This window comes from Plasmodium falciparum, assembly GCF_000002765.6.
Source record: "Plasmodium falciparum 3D7 genome assembly, chromosome: 14".
Lineage (NCBI taxonomy): Eukaryota > Apicomplexa > Aconoidasida > Haemosporida > Plasmodiidae > Plasmodium > Plasmodium falciparum.
Genome location: NC_037283.1, coordinates 1855505 through 1877060, shown reverse-complemented (window position 1 = coordinate 1877060; position 21556 = coordinate 1855505). Strand labels below are relative to the sequence as shown.

The 21556-nt window shown below is 17.9% G+C and overlaps 6 protein-coding genes across 6 annotated transcripts; 2 read left to right on the top strand and 4 right to left on the bottom strand.

Annotated features, from left to right (window-relative positions):
- Positions 1–186: 186 nt before the first annotated feature.
- PF3D7_1445700 (conserved Plasmodium protein, unknown function) lies at positions 187–1640 on the top strand (the record flags this gene model as incomplete). Its single annotated transcript, XM_001348572.1, has 3 exons — positions 187–349; positions 644–996; positions 1101–1640. 3 exons carry the CDS (start codon positions 187–189, stop codon positions 1638–1640), a joined length of 1056 nt encoding a protein of 351 aa, XP_001348608.1.
- A 1039-nt stretch (positions 1641–2679) lies between these two features.
- PF3D7_1445600 (RNA-binding protein, putative) lies at positions 2680–5283 on the bottom strand (the record flags this gene model as incomplete). The annotated part of the gene is made up of 5 exons (XM_001348571.1): positions 2680–3002; positions 3136–4072; positions 4181–4249; positions 4431–4603; positions 4995–5283. The coding sequence occupies 5 exons, from the start codon at positions 5281–5283 to the stop codon at positions 2680–2682; spliced, it is 1791 nt and encodes a 596-aa protein (XP_001348607.1).
- A 3712-nt stretch (positions 5284–8995) lies between these two features.
- On the bottom strand, positions 8996–9445 carry PF3D7_1445500 (conserved Plasmodium protein, unknown function; the record flags this gene model as incomplete). The annotated part of the gene is made up of 1 exon (XM_001348570.1): positions 8996–9445. The coding sequence occupies one exon, from the start codon at positions 9443–9445 to the stop codon at positions 8996–8998; it is 450 nt and encodes a 149-aa protein (XP_001348606.1).
- A 2195-nt stretch (positions 9446–11640) lies between these two features.
- On the top strand, positions 11641–14286 carry PF3D7_1445400 (protein serine/threonine kinase-1; the record flags this gene model as incomplete). The annotated part of the gene is made up of 1 exon (XM_001348569.1): positions 11641–14286. The coding sequence occupies one exon, from the start codon at positions 11641–11643 to the stop codon at positions 14284–14286; it is 2646 nt and encodes an 881-aa protein (XP_001348605.1).
- A 679-nt stretch (positions 14287–14965) lies between these two features.
- On the bottom strand, positions 14966–16913 carry PF3D7_1445300 (mitochondrial ribosomal protein S29 precursor, putative; the record flags this gene model as incomplete). The annotated part of the gene is made up of 2 exons (XM_001348568.1): positions 14966–15012; positions 15146–16913. The coding sequence occupies 2 exons, from the start codon at positions 16911–16913 to the stop codon at positions 14966–14968; spliced, it is 1815 nt and encodes a 604-aa protein (XP_001348604.1).
- Positions 16914–17752: 839 nt separating this feature from the next.
- Positions 17753–20361, bottom strand: PF3D7_1445200 (ATP-dependent RNA helicase MAK5, putative; the record flags this gene model as incomplete). Its single annotated transcript, XM_001348567.1, has 3 exons — positions 17753–18144; positions 18225–20161; positions 20300–20361. 3 exons carry the CDS (start codon positions 20359–20361, stop codon positions 17753–17755), a joined length of 2391 nt encoding a protein of 796 aa, XP_001348603.1.
- Positions 20362–21556: the final 1195 nt, after the last annotated feature.

The window sequence follows — 21556 nt, the reverse complement described above, 5'->3', positions numbered from 1 at the left end:
TATATATTATATGTATTTATAATATAATATATAGCCAACTATTTACCATATTCTGTTTTTATTTATTTTACCTTTGAAATATAGTATATATATATTATATATATATATATTTTATATATATATATAACTTCTACTTTTTTATTTTTCATATAACTTTTATATAAAAGTTGTTTTAAACAATTGAAGATGGCGACCAAAATACGTTATAGCGTCCATACTACTAATAAATTCTCTGTTTTTGACAGTGATGATAATTCAGAAGAAGAAATTGAAAATAAAGATTTAAATGAATCTCCTAAAAACGAACCAGATATAGTTTATGAGGAAAAGACTATTGATAATAGCAATGGTAAAATGATAGTGCTTATTTTTGAATGTATTTTATTATATATGATAATATAGAAAAGTGGTATATATATTAATATATTATATATATTCATATACATTTTATTATTTTCACCTATATATGTATCTTCTTTTTATTGAACAAAATTATGTATACTTTTATATATTTATAAGGACAATTAAGTACTGACCTTTTATTCTATATAATAATATATATATATATATATATATATATATATATATATATATGTGTATATATTTATTTATTTTTAATTTTTTTTTTTTTTTTGGTTTGTAGAAGTTAATAAGATAATCGAAGTACATGATAATATTCCTTCTCCCATTATAAAAGATTATTATAACAAGAGAGTGAATGTTCATTATAATGATAGATATAAATATCCAGTGACCAGTATTAATGATGTGAATGAAAATACGTATAGAAGTTATCGTGATAATTATCATATAAGAGGAAATAATTTAAGGAATAAATTCACAAGAAAAAGGGGTGGCGGATATAGTAACGCTTCGACCAATATTCTTGGAGGTAGTAATTTTTACAGAGGTTCTCGAAATTATGATTATAAAATGAATATGGATAGAAGAAACTATAACCCGTCTTATAATTATAATAAGTTTGATTTTAGAGAGGTATAAACAAAATATGCATATTATATAAGGTTGCTATATATATATTATATTTATTTATTTATTTATTTATTTATTTATTTTGTTTTGCTTTTTTTTCTTTGCAGAAAATGTACAATGATTATAATGATAACACCAGTAAGTATGATAGCATGAAAAGAGATAATTTAATAGATTTTAAAAATAAAAATTATGAAGATAGTAGTAAGGCAGGTAGAAAATACAAATCAGTAACCATAGATTATGATCTTTATAGAAGACAACAAGAAAAAAAGTTAAATTCGAATAAAAGTGCAGAGAGTAACGATAAAAAGAAAAAGAAAAATGAAGAAAATAATACTGAAAAAGTTAATAAAGTTACCACTAATGTACCTAAACGAAATGATACATTAGAAGAAGATTTAAAATCAGATCACCCAAAAAGAAAAGCTATCAATGTTTATCAATACATATTAGAAGAAGGTGGAAGAGTTGATAGACTTCCAGGTTTTCGTAGAAGTTATAGAAGTTTTAAAAAAGTTGATGAAGGTAATTGGAATAATAAATATGAAAAGTCTAAAATGCAAATTGATGAAAAAATTTTTAAAAAAAGAGATCCTCCTAATATAAATGATACAAGAGCTTTTCCATCTTTAACAAGTAAATGATTGATATGAATTCATAAAAAAAAAAAAAGAAAAAAAAAAAAAAAAAAAAAAAAAAGAAAAATGGTTTTTTTTTTTTTTTTTTTTTTTTTAATAAATAAATAAATAAATAAATAAATAAATATATATATATATATATATATATATATATATATATATATATATATATATAATATAATATATATGTATACATGTATATATGATCCATAAAATTTTTGTTCCACTAATATATGTAATAATAATATTTTAAAAAAAAAATGATTTTTTTTTTTAATTATTCAAATGAGATGAGACATATATATATTTTAAAAATATATATATGTGTATGTGAATATTTTTTTGTTGAAAATAGAAATAATAATAAAAAAAAAAAAAAAACATTTAACAATAAAACTAGATATGAATAATTATAGATTAAAATAAATAATTTGTTCACCATTTTCCAAACACATATATGGGATTGTATAATATACGTTTATTTATTATATAATTTTTTTCATTTTGCATGACTCTCAAAAATTTATCATGCAATTATCGTTGATTTATAACGATATAAATGATTTTTTACATTTTTTTCAAATATTTTAAATTTATCATTTAAATAAAGTTTTAATTTTGAATAATTAATAATAAAAAATAATAATATTAAATAAATAAATTAATATATACATATATATATATATATATATATATATATATATATATTAATTATATATATATAATATTTTCAAATACTATAAAGTATTATCGAAAAAAAAAAAAAAAAAAAAAAAAATTAACTATTTAAAAATTAAAAAAAGAAAAAGAACGAATAAAACAGAAGAATAATATATTATACATATTAAATGTATTGATTCAAATGAATATGTGTTTGTGTTGATAAATGTAGTTGGATCTTTTTTCTTTGGTTTATCATATATTCGGTTATTAATAAAGAATATTTAAAAATATATGTATACACACATATATATATATATATATATATATATATATATGAGCTCTTTTTTTTTTTTTTTTGTTTTGCTCCATATATTTTTATTTCCTACTTTTTGACAAGATATGCTGCTAACGAACTAAATTGATTTAACCAATTTGGAACGTCGCTTTTATTTTCTTCCTTTGTATTATCGTCCATTGGTTTATAAGTAGAATTTTTTTCTTCCCTTATATTTTGCTCATATTCAGAATTAGCATGGTTTTTATTTTGGTTATTAAAATTAGACATTTCTCCTATGTTAAAATTATTATTGTTATTATTGTTTTGTTTCTCATTAAAATTTAAGGAATTCATTTGAAAGGATGTATTGTTCGGATTATTGTAGAGGTCCTGTCCACCTTTCATTATATTATTATTGCCAGAAATATCTAAAAGAAAAGAATATATACATATATATATATATATATATATATATATATATTTATTTATTTGAATGAATAATATAAGCATATGAATAATTTATAAATAACAATATGATCACTATTAATTTTTTTTATTTACCTCCTTGGTTATAATTGTTTGATGCATCCATATTTTGTCCCGCAAAAGATAAAGCACTTCTCTTGTCTACGATTTGAGGATTATAACATACAATACCTATAAATATATTATCTAAATTATTATTATTACAGAATTGATTAAATATCGGACTTCCTGGAAATATTATATATAAATGCCAATTTTCATTTGTTGATACTAATCCAACTCTATCTTTCGTATTAAAATAATTTTTATAAGAATCAAAAATATTTTCATCTTGTTTATTTTCGATTTCAAAATAATATATAGCTTCCATTTGAGGTATACTTTTCATCCTTTTCCTATGACTTATTACAATATTTGTAATGTGAGCATTTAAAAAAATGTTTACATTTCCTTGTAATGCATGCCCAATAATATTCAAATTTTCTTTATTCTTCATACTTAAGATACCTTTCCAAATATATTCATTGTTATTTGTTGATACATTAGGTTTATTATTATGTATACTTTTTTCTTGAGGAAGAGAAAAAATATCTTGATTATTTAATGATATATCATTATTATTTATTTTATCTGATGAATTATATAATAATGATTCACCATTACTATTATTATTATTATTATTATTATTTTGATACATATTTTGATTTGTACTATTTTCCATTCCGTTATTATTACTTATATATATTGAAGGCCTATTAAATACATGTTTTGCACATGTTCTTAAATGATCACATAAATATAATTTTATCCTTGCTGGTTTATTATTCATCATATTATTTAATAATGTTTGTATAATTTGTTCAGCTTCATTTGTTGTATTGTCGTTAGGTAACTGATTTAACATTTTTTTCTCAGAATAATCTTTTATTAATTTATTTAACTCAATGGTCGAATTTATATTACCACTTTTCATGTCGTTCATATTTCCAATCCTAGGTCTCTTGTTCATTTGCTATAAATAACAAAATAGACAAATATACATAAACATTTGTCATAAAAAAAAAAAATATATATATATAATTATTAATATATATATAAAATCAAATCCTTTTATAAATACCTCATAATCTATAAGGTTACTATTTTCCGAATCATATTGACTATTCATATCATCATTCATTAAACCATCCTAAAAAAAAAAAATAAAATAATAATGAAATAAAACGTTTAACATATACAACGATATATCTATATAAATATAAACAAGCAGTTTACATACATAAATACATAGTAAAACATAATAATATATATATATAAATATATATATATATATATATATATATTTATTTATTTTTATTTATTTCTCTTACATTTGTATTTCTAATATTTCTCTTATTATTATTATATCGATTATTATGAAATTGGTTAGTTCTATTTATTTTCCTATGGAACTTATTATTATTATAGTTGTTGAAATTAATATTTTCAGGGTTATCTCCTGGATTCTTTTTCCTTTTATAATCTATTCTTAAAGCTCTTCCATCTACAATAAAAAAGAAAAAATAATAAAATAAATGGGAAAAAAAAAGAAATATATATATATATATATGCATATCATAATAATACCATTTTGGAATAGACATAGATAAATATATATAACCACAAAAGCATATATATATATATATATATATATATATGTATATTCATTTAAATATAACATTATATAACCATATACTTCACATTCAAATTATACATTTATATGCGTGAACGCATACAATATCGACTTATATAAATTATAAAATGAATATACCAAAAAAAAAAAAAAAAAATAAAATAATAATTATTATGATGACATACATGCGGATATAATATAATTTTATATATATATATATATATTATACAGAATAAACATATTATAATATTTTATTAATTACTTAAAATTTTCCCGTTCATTTGTTTTAGACATCTTTTAGCCTCCTCAGGAGTACTAAAAAGAACATGAGCATATATAGCATACGGTCCGACATTTTTATTTACTTTAAGCTTTATACTTTCTATTAAACCAAATGGTTGAAATATTTCCAACAATTCATTTTCTTTTGTCTCTTTGGGTATGTTTTTTACACATAAATTTCTTAACGCTTTATCATCAAATCTATTCTCAAATTCTTTTTTACTAGTATTAAAATTACTAGTTTGATTTTGTATTTGTATATCGGTCATTTATTAAAAATGTTTTTTTTTTTTTTTTAATTTAGTTTTTTTTTTTTTAATTTAAAATATAATATACAACTTTAAAAGTGTAAAACAAATAAAAACTTCTTGTCTATTTTTTTTTTTTTTTTATATAATAAGTATTAATTCTTTTGTATCTATATATCCTTTTAGTATTCTTTTAATATTATTTTTATTTATTATTTTTTTTTTTTTTTCTGCTTTCTCTTTAAAAATATTTTCATACAGAAAGATATTATAATAATAATGAATCAAAAAAAAAAATAATAATAAATAAAATCAATAAAAGGAATGGGAGATGGTAAATAATTAAAAATAAAAATATACAGATAAATATATATATTTTTTGTTTCTGTGATTCTTTTATATTCTTAAAAGAAAATATTTAAAATTTCTTAAATTCTAACATTATTACAAATTTTTTGGAACGCCCCACAAAGAAAAATCATTTGGTTGCAAATTATATAAAAGGATATATAATTAAGTATAGAACCAAATTACTTTGGAATCTTTTTTTTTTTTTTTTTTAACTTTTATTGGTATATTTATTATATTCAAAAAAGTAAAATATACTAATAGAAAAAAAAAAAAAAAAAAAAAAAAACTACGAAAAAAAAATAAAAATAAAACAAACGTAAAATGACTAGAAATTTTTATATCTGAAATAATATTGATAAATCTTCAAATAATATATATACACATACAGATATTATATATATATATATATATATATATATATATATATATATTATAATAGTACATTAGAGAAACCTAGAATTATGAAACCTTCTATAAGTTTCTTAATATATGTATATTGATAATATTATAAAATGTATAAATAATTATATATATATATAAATATATGTGTAATTATAAAAACATGGTAAAAGTAATAAATGGAGGTTAATATATTCCACCATATATAGTACTATATCTATAATATTTCATTTACATTATAAAATCTAATATTTCGAATCCATATATAGAATATATTGTATATATTATACATGTATATGTATATACATATATATATATATATATACATTACATTTTTCTTGAAATATGTGATTATTTTAATATTATTTAAAAAAATAAATAAATAATACTATTCTTTAATCAATAAACAAAAAAAAGGACTCCTTTGCTAATTAAATGAAACAACTGTAAAAAAGGGTTCATTTGTTTTCTTATTATTATTTTCGAAATATTGTGAATTCTTTTTATTTTATTTTACAATATATAATCACGTATAAAGTATATAAATATATGAAATATGTATAATACATCTTTTTATGTTAAGAAATATATATAATATATATAAAATGAAGGGCAAAAAAAAAAATAAAATAAATAAATAAGTAAAACATAGAAAAGATGATATAAAATAAATATTGGTATTTACATATATAAAACATTAATTATGAGATTTTTTTATTTTTTTTCTTTTATATATATATATATATATATATAATAAAAATATATATCAATTTTATGTTCAATTTTATTTATATATATTCTTATTATTTTTTTTTTAACTGAATTTTCAAAATTGTTCATAAATATAAATTATTATAAAAAAATAAATTTATTTTTATTTATAATTTTTTTTATATATATAAAATAAAAAAATGTATATATAAATATATAATATATTTAAGGAAAAAAAAAGAAAATGATTTTATAAAAAAAATACAGAAATTAAATAAACATTATAAAAAAAATAAAAGAAATAAACTTAAAATTTTTTTGAAATTCTTCCATTAAAATTAAAATTTATTATTTCAATTACAATAATGTTTTCACAACAAGTTTATTCACTATATTTCATTTATACATAATAATATTTATAATATTATTAAATATATTTAAAAAAAAAAAAAAAAAAAAAAAAAGTTTAAATATTTATATATTATACTATTATATATATATTAATATTAATATAAATTTATATTATATTGAAAAAATTTTTGTGATTACATATAACATATATTTTTTTTTATTTATAAATAATATTATATAAATAAAAATACGTATTAATATAATAAAATAATAATAATATATATGTTTTATATATATATATTTATATATGGCAATAAAGAACATTATAACATTTATATAGGTAATATATAATATATATAGTAAAAATATTATAATAAATATTATATGTATATTTTTTATATATGAATTTGTTATTTTTTATTATATATATATTATATAAATTAATATATATAATTATGAATAGCAATATATATAATATAATGTCCTTCAAATGGTATATATAATAAATAATAAATATATGTTTTATTATAATAATTTTTTGTTTTTTTTTGTTTTTTTTTGTTTTTTTTTTTATATATATATTTCAAAATGCACTGGTATAAATTTATAATCCCCTAAAAATAGGTTATGGGGTTTTTTATTAATACATGCATGGAAACGCACTATTTTATATTCATTTAAAAAGAAACAATAAATAAAATATAAAACATATAATAAATATATGTTTATTATATAAATATTTATATACTTTTCAATTTTAAGGATAGTAATAATGATTTTTTTCTATTTTTTTATTATGACGTTATAAAACATTTTATGTTCCCTTAAGAAATAACGAAATATATATATATATATATATATGTTTAATTATTTATATACTTGTATATATTTTTTGTATATAAGAGAAACTATGTTATATAATTTTATTTATATATTTCATAATAAATCATATGTTTAAGTTTTATTTTATATGCAATTCTCATAAGCGACTTATTCACATTTTAAATAATATAGAAACCTTAAAAAAATATAAAAAGTAAATGTTAATAACTTATATATATATATATATATATATATAAACAAATATATTGATGTATTTATTAATCCTTGTATTTTTTTTTTTTTTTCTTTTTTTTTTTTTTGCACACACATATATAAATATATATTTTTTATTATGACCTGTTCATAATAATTTATATATATATATTTCATTTTGGCTGATTAGTTAAAACATTATTTCCTGTACATTCATAATTTTTTGTAATTTTTTTTTTTTTTTTTATTATCTGCATTGATTTAACAGTTTGTTATTTTAAAATATGATTCACCATATAATGGTATCATAATATTATCTCTTTTGCTTTTTTAAAGATTCGAAAAGGAAAAGTGGTCTAAAATATAATATATTGCAAAGATATGTATTCATTAAATAAACGATATGTCTTATTTTTACAAAGACATTATATATATTACTATATAATTTATTTTTGTGTTCTTGAAGAATGCTTTCCAAAAAAAAAAAATTAATAAAATAAACAAATAAAAATAAAACAAATAAAACAAATAAAACAAATAAAAAAAAATTAAACAAATAAAAAAAAATAAAAAAAAAAGTAAAAACAAGTGTAAAACAGAATGAAATAAAAATAGAGAAATTTTTATCCTAATCCCATAAAAGAATAAGGGAAACCCACAAAAAAAAAAAAAAAAAAAATACTTTTAAACGATTAAAAATTATAAATAAATAAATATATATATATATATATATATATATATTTCATTTAATTTGCTGATAATTAGATAAGGTTTTATACAAACTTTTTCATTTTTGGCACAAATATATTAAATGATAAAAAAATAAAATTATTTTTTTATAGCTCCAATCCTAAATATTTCTTCCTATTTATTTTTATGTAAGGTTTCAATTTTTGTTCTTTTTTATATGTTTATTATAAGAAATCGAACTTTCTATAATTCTCTTGGATGCTTCTTTATTAATTGTTAATGATCTTTTTTCTTCCACATTTGTTTTGGCTTTTTCTTTTATTTCTTTCATTAAAGCTTGTACATTTTTTAACTCATTTTTAATAGGGTGATTAGTTAAGACATCACCAGATAACTTTAAGTAAGAATAAAAAATAGAACAAATAGAATACGCAAGAAAGGAATTATATTCCGCATATTCAATAGGAGTTAACACGTTTTCTAAATCTTTTATATTAAAGTTTTCATTTAATAATCTGAAACTTTTTTGAAACTCCTTAATAGGGAGGTCTATACTTTTGACTGATTCCGTACCAACATCTTTTTTTGTTTTTGTTTCTATACTTTCTTCTTTATCAACAGTTTTATTTTTAGTAATTTCTTCCATGGTAACTTAAATGAATAAATAAAATATATATAGGTGTATATAATAATAATAATTATAATAATAATAACATATAAGTTATATGAATATATATTTCTAAATTTATATATTCATTTTATAATAAATGTCTTTAAAAAAAAATTGAAAATTACATAATATAAAAATAAAATCTTTATCTATAATATATTATATTATTTATTCTTGTTATTCCTTTTTTTTTTTTTTTTTTTTTTCTATATTTTAAACATTTTTATATTATATATATGTATATATTCATCAGTATTAATTCAATTAATAGTATATATATATATATATGTTATTGATTAAAGTCCATTCCTTTTTTTTGAAATACGATAATTTATATAGAACCTACAATCATATTTTGTAGAAATAAATCATTTTCATATTTTTTTGTTCTCTTAAAAAGATAAGATTGCGTCGTATCGTATATATTTGTATATGTAGTTTAAAGCACTTAACCTTTTTAAAATATATAAATACATATATATAATATATAATATATATATCCTTTTATTATAATATGTTACCATAATAATAAGAAACATATACAAAAATCCTTTTAGAAGTATTTTATTTTATCTGTTTTTTCATTAATTTTTCTATAAAATATACTTCCTTATATGATTAATGTTATGTAAAATTTTCATTTAATATTTAAAATAAGAAAAAAAATTTAAAGAAAATCATATTTTTGTTCAAATTTTAAATTTATATAGATATACAATTATATATATATAATTCCTCAAATTATTGTGCCATATATTATATATAATATAATGTAATATAATATAATGTATATAATATAATGTATATAATATAATGTATATAATATAATGTATTATAATATAATATATATAATATAATGTAATATAATATAATGTATATAATATAATGTATATAATATAATGTAATATAATATAATGTATATAATATAATGTATATAATATAATGTATATAATATAATGTATATAATATAATGTATATAATATAATGTATATAATATAATGTATATAATATAATATAATCCTCATATAAAAAAGTAATAATATTCACAAAGGCACTTCAATATTATAAACATATATATATATAATTAATGAGACTTTAAAAATAAATATTACATTTGATTTATTTTTATTTATTTATATAAATAAATATAATATGTTTTGAGTATAATGTTTATAATAAAATGTACATTTTCAGATATTATTTTAATATATGTACTGGTAATAAAATATATAATATATATGTATGTATTAATACTATTATATACTTTTCTATATTATATTAATTTAGTAGAATAAGGGAAATGTGAAGTTCAATAAAATAATAGAAAAGAATTCTGAATTTTTCTTTTCCCTTTTTTGTATTATAATATATATATATATATATTATATATATATATAATATATAGTAGAATTACATTTTGTAAAAGTGTGCTTCACATTTTTTATTTTTTGTAAATTTTGTTTATCACTTAAAAAAATAAAAATTTATGAGTGTTAATATTATATTATATATATAAATTATATTTATATAGCATATTTTATTTTATAAAAATTATTACTCACATTTTTATTTAAAAACTCTTTTATTTTATATTTTTTTTTACATATAATATAAAATTTAAGCAAAAAAATTTATGAATATATTATATATAATATTATATATAATATATTATATTATATTACAATGCATTTGACTTTTTTTTAACAATAATATATATATATATATATTTTTTTTTTTTCTATATAAATGAACAATTTATAAAAGGATGTTATATATATATTTATTATATATTATTTATCATAATTATATATAATACTTTTTTAATATGTATATATTATATATATATATATATATATATATATATATATATATATATATATATATATTATATATATAGATGATAGAAAAAAGAGTTATATAAATATATATTATTTTGATATGTAATTTTCTTTTTTCTTGAAATATATATATATATATATATATTATATATATATATATTTATATATATATAATTATAGAATATGTTATTTTTTTTTAAAAAAAAAAAAAAAAATAAAAAAAATAAAAAAAATAAAAAAATAAAATAAAAAAAATAAAAAAATAAATAAATAATAAATATATAAATAGATATATTTATTTATATAATATATGATTGTATTGAAAATGTTAAAATGACTGAATTGAATATTATTGATAATAATGAAAAACATAGTAAATATAAATTATATAAATATTGTAGAAATTATATAAATGATTTTAAAAATAAATATATGATGGGTTATTCATCGAATTTGTATAAAAATAGTCCCAACAAATATTACTACGATACGCGAAATAATAGTAATAATAATAATAATGGTTATTATTACCATAATTATAATAATGGTTATCAAATACGAAATAAAAGAAATCGTAGTTTTGAGACTGTAAGTAATTCAAAAAACAAACATAAAATTTCAAAAAAATATAAATATAATAATGAACCCCATGAAAGTTTTAGAGACTATGATTACAAAAGTAAACCTAGTTATTCTTCTGTAAAAAAAATTTATGATAGAGAACAGAAGCGTTATAACAAGATGTTTGTGGAATCAAGGTATAATGAAAATCATAAGAATAAATATATAAATAATTACAATCTATCAAGGAAAAGAAATTATTATTCTTATAAAAAAAAAATATATACTGATAGAAGAAATTTTGATACGCATTTTGGACAAGGTAATATAATATATAATAATGAATATTACTTAATAAATGATGGTTCAAGTTTAAATAAAAAAAGGTTGCATTATGCTAAGGGTAGTTTTAGAAGTAGATCCCGAAGCAAAAATTATAATACCTATAATTTGGAAAAGTCAAAGAAAATGAAATATAGTAGTAGACATAACATTTATAGATATCATAATGGAAATAAAAATAAATCCATCTCAAGATGGGAAGATAATTATACATACAAAGATATATATCAACCCTCAAGTTCCTTGCATAAATACAAAAGGAGGAGTAATTTTACGAGGGATGACAATTCTATAAAATCGAAGATGTATTATGAAAATAAAAAGACGGATCACCTTTATAGTTATGAGGACAAATATTACAACAAGTATGATGACAAGTATGATGACAAGTATGATGACAAGTATGATGACAAGTATGATGACAAATATGATGACAAATATGATGACAAATATGATGACAAATATGATGATAAATATGATGACAATTATGATGACAAGTATGATTATGGAGAAGAAGAACATAGACAAGAATATTATAAGAAGAAAAAAATATCTTTTAATAATAGTACTAATAATAAGAGTAGTATAAATTATGATGATGTTAAAAGAGAATTAAAGAAAAGGAAAAAAAAAAAATATTCAAATGAATCCAAAGTTTATGATTCATTAAAAAGAGATGAAACTAATCATCATACTAATAATAATTCTTATTTAAATGAGATAAATAAAAAAAATTCGAATTTATCAAATAATTATGTAGCAGTAAGAAATAAAAAAAGAGATAAAGAATATATCAGTGATAGTAATAAAAGTGGGTTTTCAAATAAAGGTAGCTATTATATGCAAAAGAAAAAATTGCATGTAGACAAGTATGATAATGATTCACATAATAGAACTATTTCTAGAACGTCGTCCGATAATTATTCTAGAAAAAAATATACACATAAAAGAAATAGGACGAAAACATCTGATACAGAAGATAAAAAAGAAAGGAAAAAGAAGAAAAAAAAAAAGGAAAATAATGAATCAGATGATGAAATTGTCCATTTTAGTTGGAAGAAAGGTATGCTATTAAATAATGCCTTTTTAGTTATAAGAAAAATGGGAGATGGGACATTTGGTAGAGTTTTATTATGTCAACATATAGATAATAAAAAATACTACGCTGTAAAAGTTGTTCGAAACATAAAGAAATATACACGCTCAGCTAAAATTGAAGCAGATATTTTAAAAAAAATACAAAATGATGATATTAATAATAATAATATTGTTAAGTATCATGGGAAATTTATGTATTATGACCATATGTGTTTAATATTTGAACCATTAGGTCCATCATTATATGAAATAATTACAAGGAATAATTATAACGGATTCCATATAGAAGATATTAAATTATATTGTATAGAAATATTAAAAGCTTTAAATTATTTACGTAAAATGTCTTTAACGCATACAGATTTAAAACCTGAAAATATTTTATTAGATGATCCATATTTTGAAAAATCATTAATAACTGTTAGAAGGGTTACTGATGGAAAAAAAATACAAATTTATAGAACCAAGTCTACTGGTATAAAATTAATTGATTTTGGTTGCGCCACATTTAAAAGTGATTATCATGGTTCTATTATTAACACTAGACAATATCGAGCTCCAGAAGTTATATTAAATTTGGGTTGGGATGTATCTAGTGATATGTGGAGTTTTGGTTGTGTTTTGGCTGAATTATATACAGGTTCTTTATTATTTAGAACCCATGAACATATGGAACATCTGGCTATGATGGAAAGTATTATTCAACCTATACCAAAAAATATGTTATATGAAGCAACCAAAACAAATGGATCCAAATATGTTAATAAGGATGAGTTGAAATTAGCTTGGCCAGAAAATGCATCCAGTATTAATTCTATTAAACATGTTAAAAAATGTTTACCCTTGTATAAAATAATTAAACATGAACTATTTTGTGATTTCTTATATTCCATATTACAAATAGATCCAACACTTCGACCGTCACCCGCCGAATTATTAAAGCACAAGTTCCTTGAAGAAAATTATGAGTACTATTAACATTACATAAAAGTGACACCAAAGGGGTGCAATGAAATTAAAAATATATAAATATATATATATATATATATATATATATATTATTTCATGTGAAGCTTAAATATTACACTTTACTTTAATTCATTTTTTTTTATTAATTTTTATTAATTTTTATTTGTTTATCACATATTTATTTTTTTAATGTTATTTATAAAAATTACTTATATTTTTATTATATATTTTTTTTTTTTTTTTTTTCAATAAACCCTTATAATATATTGAATTAATATTTTTTTTTTTTTTTTTTTCTTTTGATATTAGATATATCAGTTTTAGAATAATAAAATGAGGGAAATTTATTATCCCCCCAAAATTATGATTTATTTCTAGATAGTTAATATTTTATATGTTACCATATACATATATATATATATATATATATATATATATATATATTATATACATATTTATATATGTATGTACAAAAAACAGTTCATTCCCTTTTCATAATTCGTTAATCGCACATATATCTAAAATAACCACATATATCCTTTTAAATAAATGAAATAAGAAAAAATAATTATTATGTTTTTGTCTTATTAACATTTAAAGTTTAATTAAAAATATATATATATATATATATATATATATAATAATTAATTCATATAAGAATAGAATAATTTTTTATTATTTTATTTGTTCAGTACAGAGTCGTCAAAAGTTTCCTTGCTTGAAATCCATTTCCACCTAAAGAAAAGTGCATATTAAATATATATATATATATATATATTTATATTTATTTATTTATTTATATACATTATTTGATGGAACACATATATATGTATATATATATATACACATATTTATATTTATTTTTTACCTGTTAGCATGTAGAAATATTCCAACTTGTTAATATCAAAGTTGTATATGACATTTTGATTATATAAATGGGCAAGATAGTTTTTAAATTCTCTGATGGTAAAGTTTCGAATTATTTTTATTTGTTTTTTATGAATACCTAAAAGTTCAGGTTGGAAGTTTCTTCTATTTTCTCTATCCCAACACGTTGAGGCTATTTTAAAACACCTCTTATATTTAGAAGTATCCCATTGTAATAATAATTTTGGAATAGTAAAATAATAGGTTGGAATGTATCCATTATATTTAGTATTTTCAAAATTAATAGATAAATATTCAGAAACACTTAAATTATAATTAAATTGATCTAAACATATTAGTAAAGGGAACTGATTTTGTTTTTTCAAATGTTCAAATAATGCATATATACATAAATTTGAATATGCTGAATTATTTATTCCTATTTTAGATAATTCTAATAAATTAGTAGGTAACGCAAATTTATCTAAAAGATTTGGTATTTTAATATTATCATAATAAAATTTATATAATTTTTGTTTACATTTGAATTTTTCATTTTCATTTAAATTCTTATAATTTTCATCATTTAATATTTCTGTTTCTATAGCTTTCTGAATAATATTTTCATATATCCTTTTATTATATAATAAATGTGTCCCATCTAAACAAGTATTATTTATTATATTTTTATTAACTAATATTTCTTTTAAAAATGTTTCATTTATTTTTACAATATCTTCAAGAAATTGTCTACTTAGTTCTGGCTGTATATATAAATTTGTATTACTACGTACGATATTATTTATATCGAATTTGTATTTTTTTACATCTGGGATAAATATAACAAACCATTTATTTAATTTAGCCCATAGGACGACACTATTAAGAATACAACTTTTTCCAGTACCCCTTTTTCCATCAATAAATATGCTTCTGCTTTGATAAAGAGATGTGCATTTTCTATTCCTATTATTACTATTATTCATATTTATTTCATCGTCGTTTTCTTTTATATTATTGGTTATAAACTTCTCTATTAAATCGCTGGTATCATTCTGCACACTTTCACATTCCCTATACCTATCATAATAACAAGATACATTATCTCCTTTTTTTAAAAAATAATTATCTAAACCAAGAGATTCTCTTTCTTCTTTTAATTTATAAACATCTTGACAATATTTTAACTCTTTAATAATTTCATATGTCTGTTTTCTATATAACAAGCCGACTCCTTTAACATTAGATATATTAGACTTATTATTATTATTATTATTATTACTGTTTTTATTTAATTCGTTCATAAATATATGGAAATTCTCATCATTATCTGTATGCATTAATATATCCTTAGGTAATTCACCAGCTAATCCTTCAGGGAATAAATTATCTAAATATTCTTTTTCAAAAATAAAATATTTATCTACATTTTTGAAACAAAAATCAGATGAATACATTTCTTTTCTTATTTTATTATCATTTGTTACATTTATATACATATTTCTATTAAAAAAAAAATTAGCAATATTCCGTTTTACTTTGTTATCTTCAATATTTAATAATTTCTTATATCTTTCTTCTTCATATGGATAGGCGACTAGCTCTTTGTTAAATATTTTGGAAAAATCATCATTATGTGTTTTATTACTTTCTCTATAACTACGATGTACTCTGCTACTATTACTGATGGAGGGAATATTATAAGTGTTGAATGAACGAAAAATAGTTAAACAATTTTTCATAATAAGTTGGTGGCTTTTAAATGGCATATCGTATTCATATTATATGTTCTCTCATCAAAAAAAAAAAAAAATAAATAAATAAATAAATAAACATATATATATATATATATATATATTATTTACACCTTGAAGATATAAACAATGAACTAAAAAATAATATAGCATTTATGTTATATGTGTGTATATATAAAGTAATATAAACATATATTTTATTATATATACTTTTTTTTTTAATTTGACGAAAAAAATGTGCCCCCCAAATATAAAGGCGACAAAAAAAAAAAAAAATATATATATATAAAATAAAATATATATCTTAATATACCAATTTAAAACAAAATATATATACTTACTTTTTTATAATATATATATATATATATATATATATATATATACATTTGAACGTTGCTGTTTCTATTTTAATAGATTCGCACATTTTTAAAACTCATATTTTAATATTACAAATATTAAATAAAACACCGAAATGTCAAAATTTATAATTTATTTAATATTTTTTATAAATACGTAATCTTAATAGAATCTATTATATAAGAATATTATTCTGTAAGTATTTGTATTATATTATTTTTATAATGATCTACAAATTATTATATTTAATACTTCAAATATATATATATAATTATATATTTTTTGATGTTCAAATAAGGGTAAAATATAAAGTGTTAAATTAAAAACATAAAAAAAAAAAAAAAATAATAAAAAAATAAATAAATAAATAAATACATATATATATATATATACATATATACAACAGCCTAATTAATTTTGGGGATATATTTATGTCCCTTTAACCAAATATTAAAGTATAATAAGGTACACTTTTTTTTTTTTTTTTTTTTTTTTTTTCATTGCTTGTATAATGTATTGTATAGTTCTTTTTTCAAGTGCAATATATTTTTATATATTGTTTGATTATTTAAATGTTCGTATTCATTTTCAGAGTCTGAATAAAATTTGTTTCTCCTTCTTTCTTCTTCTTCTTCATCTTCATCATCGAGTTCTGCTTCCCTAGCTAGCTTTTTTAGTAAGGAATCTTTTTTTTTAAGAATTAATTTATCTTGAAATTCAATCATTTTATTTGCGCATTCAATAGCTTTATTTATTTTTGCATAATCTTCTTCATTTATACTTTTTAGATAATCTAATTCTTGTAGATCTTGTATATTAATTCCTACTTTTTCCAGTGAAGTTTTCCATTTATATATTTCTGTTTCGGTAATAAAGCAAATACACTTTCCTGAAATGATAAAAAAAAAAAAAAAAATATAAATATGTTAATATATATATATATAATATTTTTTATGTTAAATTTATTACCCTTTTTAAAATTTCGAGCTGTTCTGCCTGAACGATGAACAAAGGTTATATCAGATATTGGACAATTTAGTTGTATTATTAAATCACACTTATCTAAATCTATTCCTCTACTGAGTACATCCGTACAAAATAAAATTGCCTTATGATTTTGTTGTGAGAATTTGTTTATATTTTCAAGTCTTTCTTTTAATTTTTGTTTAGAATGTATACTATATATATTAACTTTATTTTTTATATATAAATTAGATCTATACTTTTTAGGTATGGAGGATTCTAAATTATTATGTAGAAATAAATGTTTAAAAATAGCATTCAGTTGTTTTGCACTTTTTATAGTATTAACAAAAATAATTATTTTGTTTATCTCATCATTTTGATGTGTATCTTGAGGATGTTCCCATTTATTATTATCATGATGATCATTATGATTATTATTATTTATATCATAAGAAAAGTAAGATTTGATTAAATAAAATAATTTACATACAATATCTCTTTCATTCAATTTAACTATATATAAAGTTAACAATTCAGGTAATATATTTGAATTATCATTATATACATTTTGTTCGTTGGATAAATTAATAATAAATGATTTATCTTTACGTATAATTATAGAATTTAATAATTTCGTCATATTATCATTTTGTAATTGGACTGTCAAACTTAATGTAGCGGATAATAAAAATGTTTGAATTAATTTTTTTTTTTTATCTCCTACTGATTTATAAATATGTTTAGCTATATAACTAATATCTTTCATAAAGGATATTTCTATCATTTTATCTATTTCATCACATACAAGATATCGTATATTTTTCATTTGATATATATATTTTATTGGATTTTCTAAATGTAGAAAATATTTTAATCTTCCAGGAGTACATATAAGTATTTCTGGTTTTTTCATAAGAATTCTTTTTTGTTTATTTAAATTTAAACCTCCAATAATTGTAGAAATGAATAAGTTAATATATTTGTTTATATAATTAAAATGTTTTAATATTTGTAATGCTAATTCCCTTGTTGGTACTAATATAAGACATCTAAATTTTTGTATATTTTTTAATTTCTTTTTATATTCTTTTAATTTATTTATAAGAATATTATTTAATATAGGTAAACAAAATGTTAACGTTTTACCAGTACCAGTTTTGGAAATAACAACAATATCATTTTTATCATTAATTGATTTTTCTAAAGTTTTCGATTGTATTTCTGTAGGTTTAAAAAAAGCATTATCAAATAATGATTTCATAACACTATGTAAAATAAATATTTTACCACCATTATTCCAGTTATTACAATGTATTTTATATTTTATATTATTATCTTTTTCTAATTCTTCTTCATTTTTTATAATTCTTTCAATATCAAATAATTCTTTTTTTTTATTTGAATTTTGGTTACTACTACTATTAATATTAGATATATTTACATTTTCAGTTGATTTCTTTTCTCCTCTTTTTTCTTCATTTTCTTGTTCTCTTTCTTGTTCTCTTTCTTGTTCTCTTTCTTCTTCTTCTTCGTCATCCTTTTCTTTTTTCAAATTATTATCTGTTGTATTTATTTGCATATTACTATTTATAATTTTTTTTTTCTTTTTACCTCTCTTTCTTTTCCTTTTTCGTTTTTCTATAAAATTATTATCATTTATATCAAAATGTTCTAACCTATCGTTCTGTAATGATTCCTCAATTTTTATTTTCTTGTCCTCTCGAGATATGCAACCCACAGTTGTATCATCTTGATTCTCCCTTTTTGTGGAATCTTTTTTTCTTTTGAGAGATAACTTCTTCTTACTTTCGTTATTTTTTGAAACATTCTTACATTTATTTCCGTAATGTATATTATGACTATTTAAATTATCTGCGCTCAAAATTTTTACATTGTTTCCTTCTGCCTCTTCAATAGAAATTAGCCCTTCCTTCTTCAACCTGAAATGTAAATAAAATAAAAATAAAATGAAAACAATGGATATAATAAATATTTATAAATATATATAATATATATATATATATATATATAGATGACATCCGAAAAATATTTTTTTTTTCCCTTTTTTAAATATTTACTCTTTAAGTAGAGAAGGTTTTATTTTAAGGGGCTTAAAATTCATGTTACTCGTTTGTTTCATTTTTTTTTTTTTTTTTCATAATATGGTCTTTTTTTCTATTGTATATAAAAAAAAAAAAAAGGAAAAAAATGAACTTGAATATTATTATATATATGAAATATATGTATAAGATATAATCTTATAGATCTATTTTATAAAATCATCTTCATATTAGAAAAAAAGCAAGAAAAAAAGAAAAAGGAATTACATAAGGGAAATAATAAATATAAAATATATATATATATATATATATATATATTTATATTTAATTCATTCTATATGTATAACTAAATTATATGTAGTTGTATATACATAAATATATGTAACATAAGATATATATTATAATAACATTATTTTGCATATAAAAATAATTAAATAAAATAAAATAAAAACAAACTTGAGAAATTATACATATGAAGGTAAAACATAAATTATGGATTATAATTTTATATATTATTTTTTTATTTTTATACTATAAAAATAATAAATCCCCTTCTTCAATGCACTATATAATATATATATATATATATATATATATATATATATATTTATTTATTTATTTATATTATATAGTATGATTTTGTTCTATAAATATTATACATATTAAATATTACAAATCATAAATATATATTATACATAATATTATATATATTATACATATGTATGTACTATAAAATATTATTATATATATATATATATATATATACATATTTTATATATAATATGTATGTATTATAAAATATTAATATAATATATATAAATATTTAGCTCAATTATAAAAAAAATAAGTGAACCCCTGCTAAAAATAATAAAAAATAATTCATAATACTATATATAATACATTACTCAAAACTTTATTATATATATATATATATATATATATATATATATAATATATATTGTATAAATATATATGCATATGTTTTTTATTTTTTTGTTATTTTTTATTTTTTTTTTTTTTTATCGATTCTGTTGTTTTCTGGAATATTTATTAGGAAAGAAGATATATGTTTTTATGAGATATTCATAATTATGATGTAATTATATACATACGATTTTCAAATAAATATAGATATATGGTATGATTAAATACATATTCTATATATACATATTATTTTTTTATTATCCTTCTTATTCAACTATTATTTTCTTAATGTTAACCTAATATATTTTTAATGAAAAAATAATTATATATATATATATATATATATATATA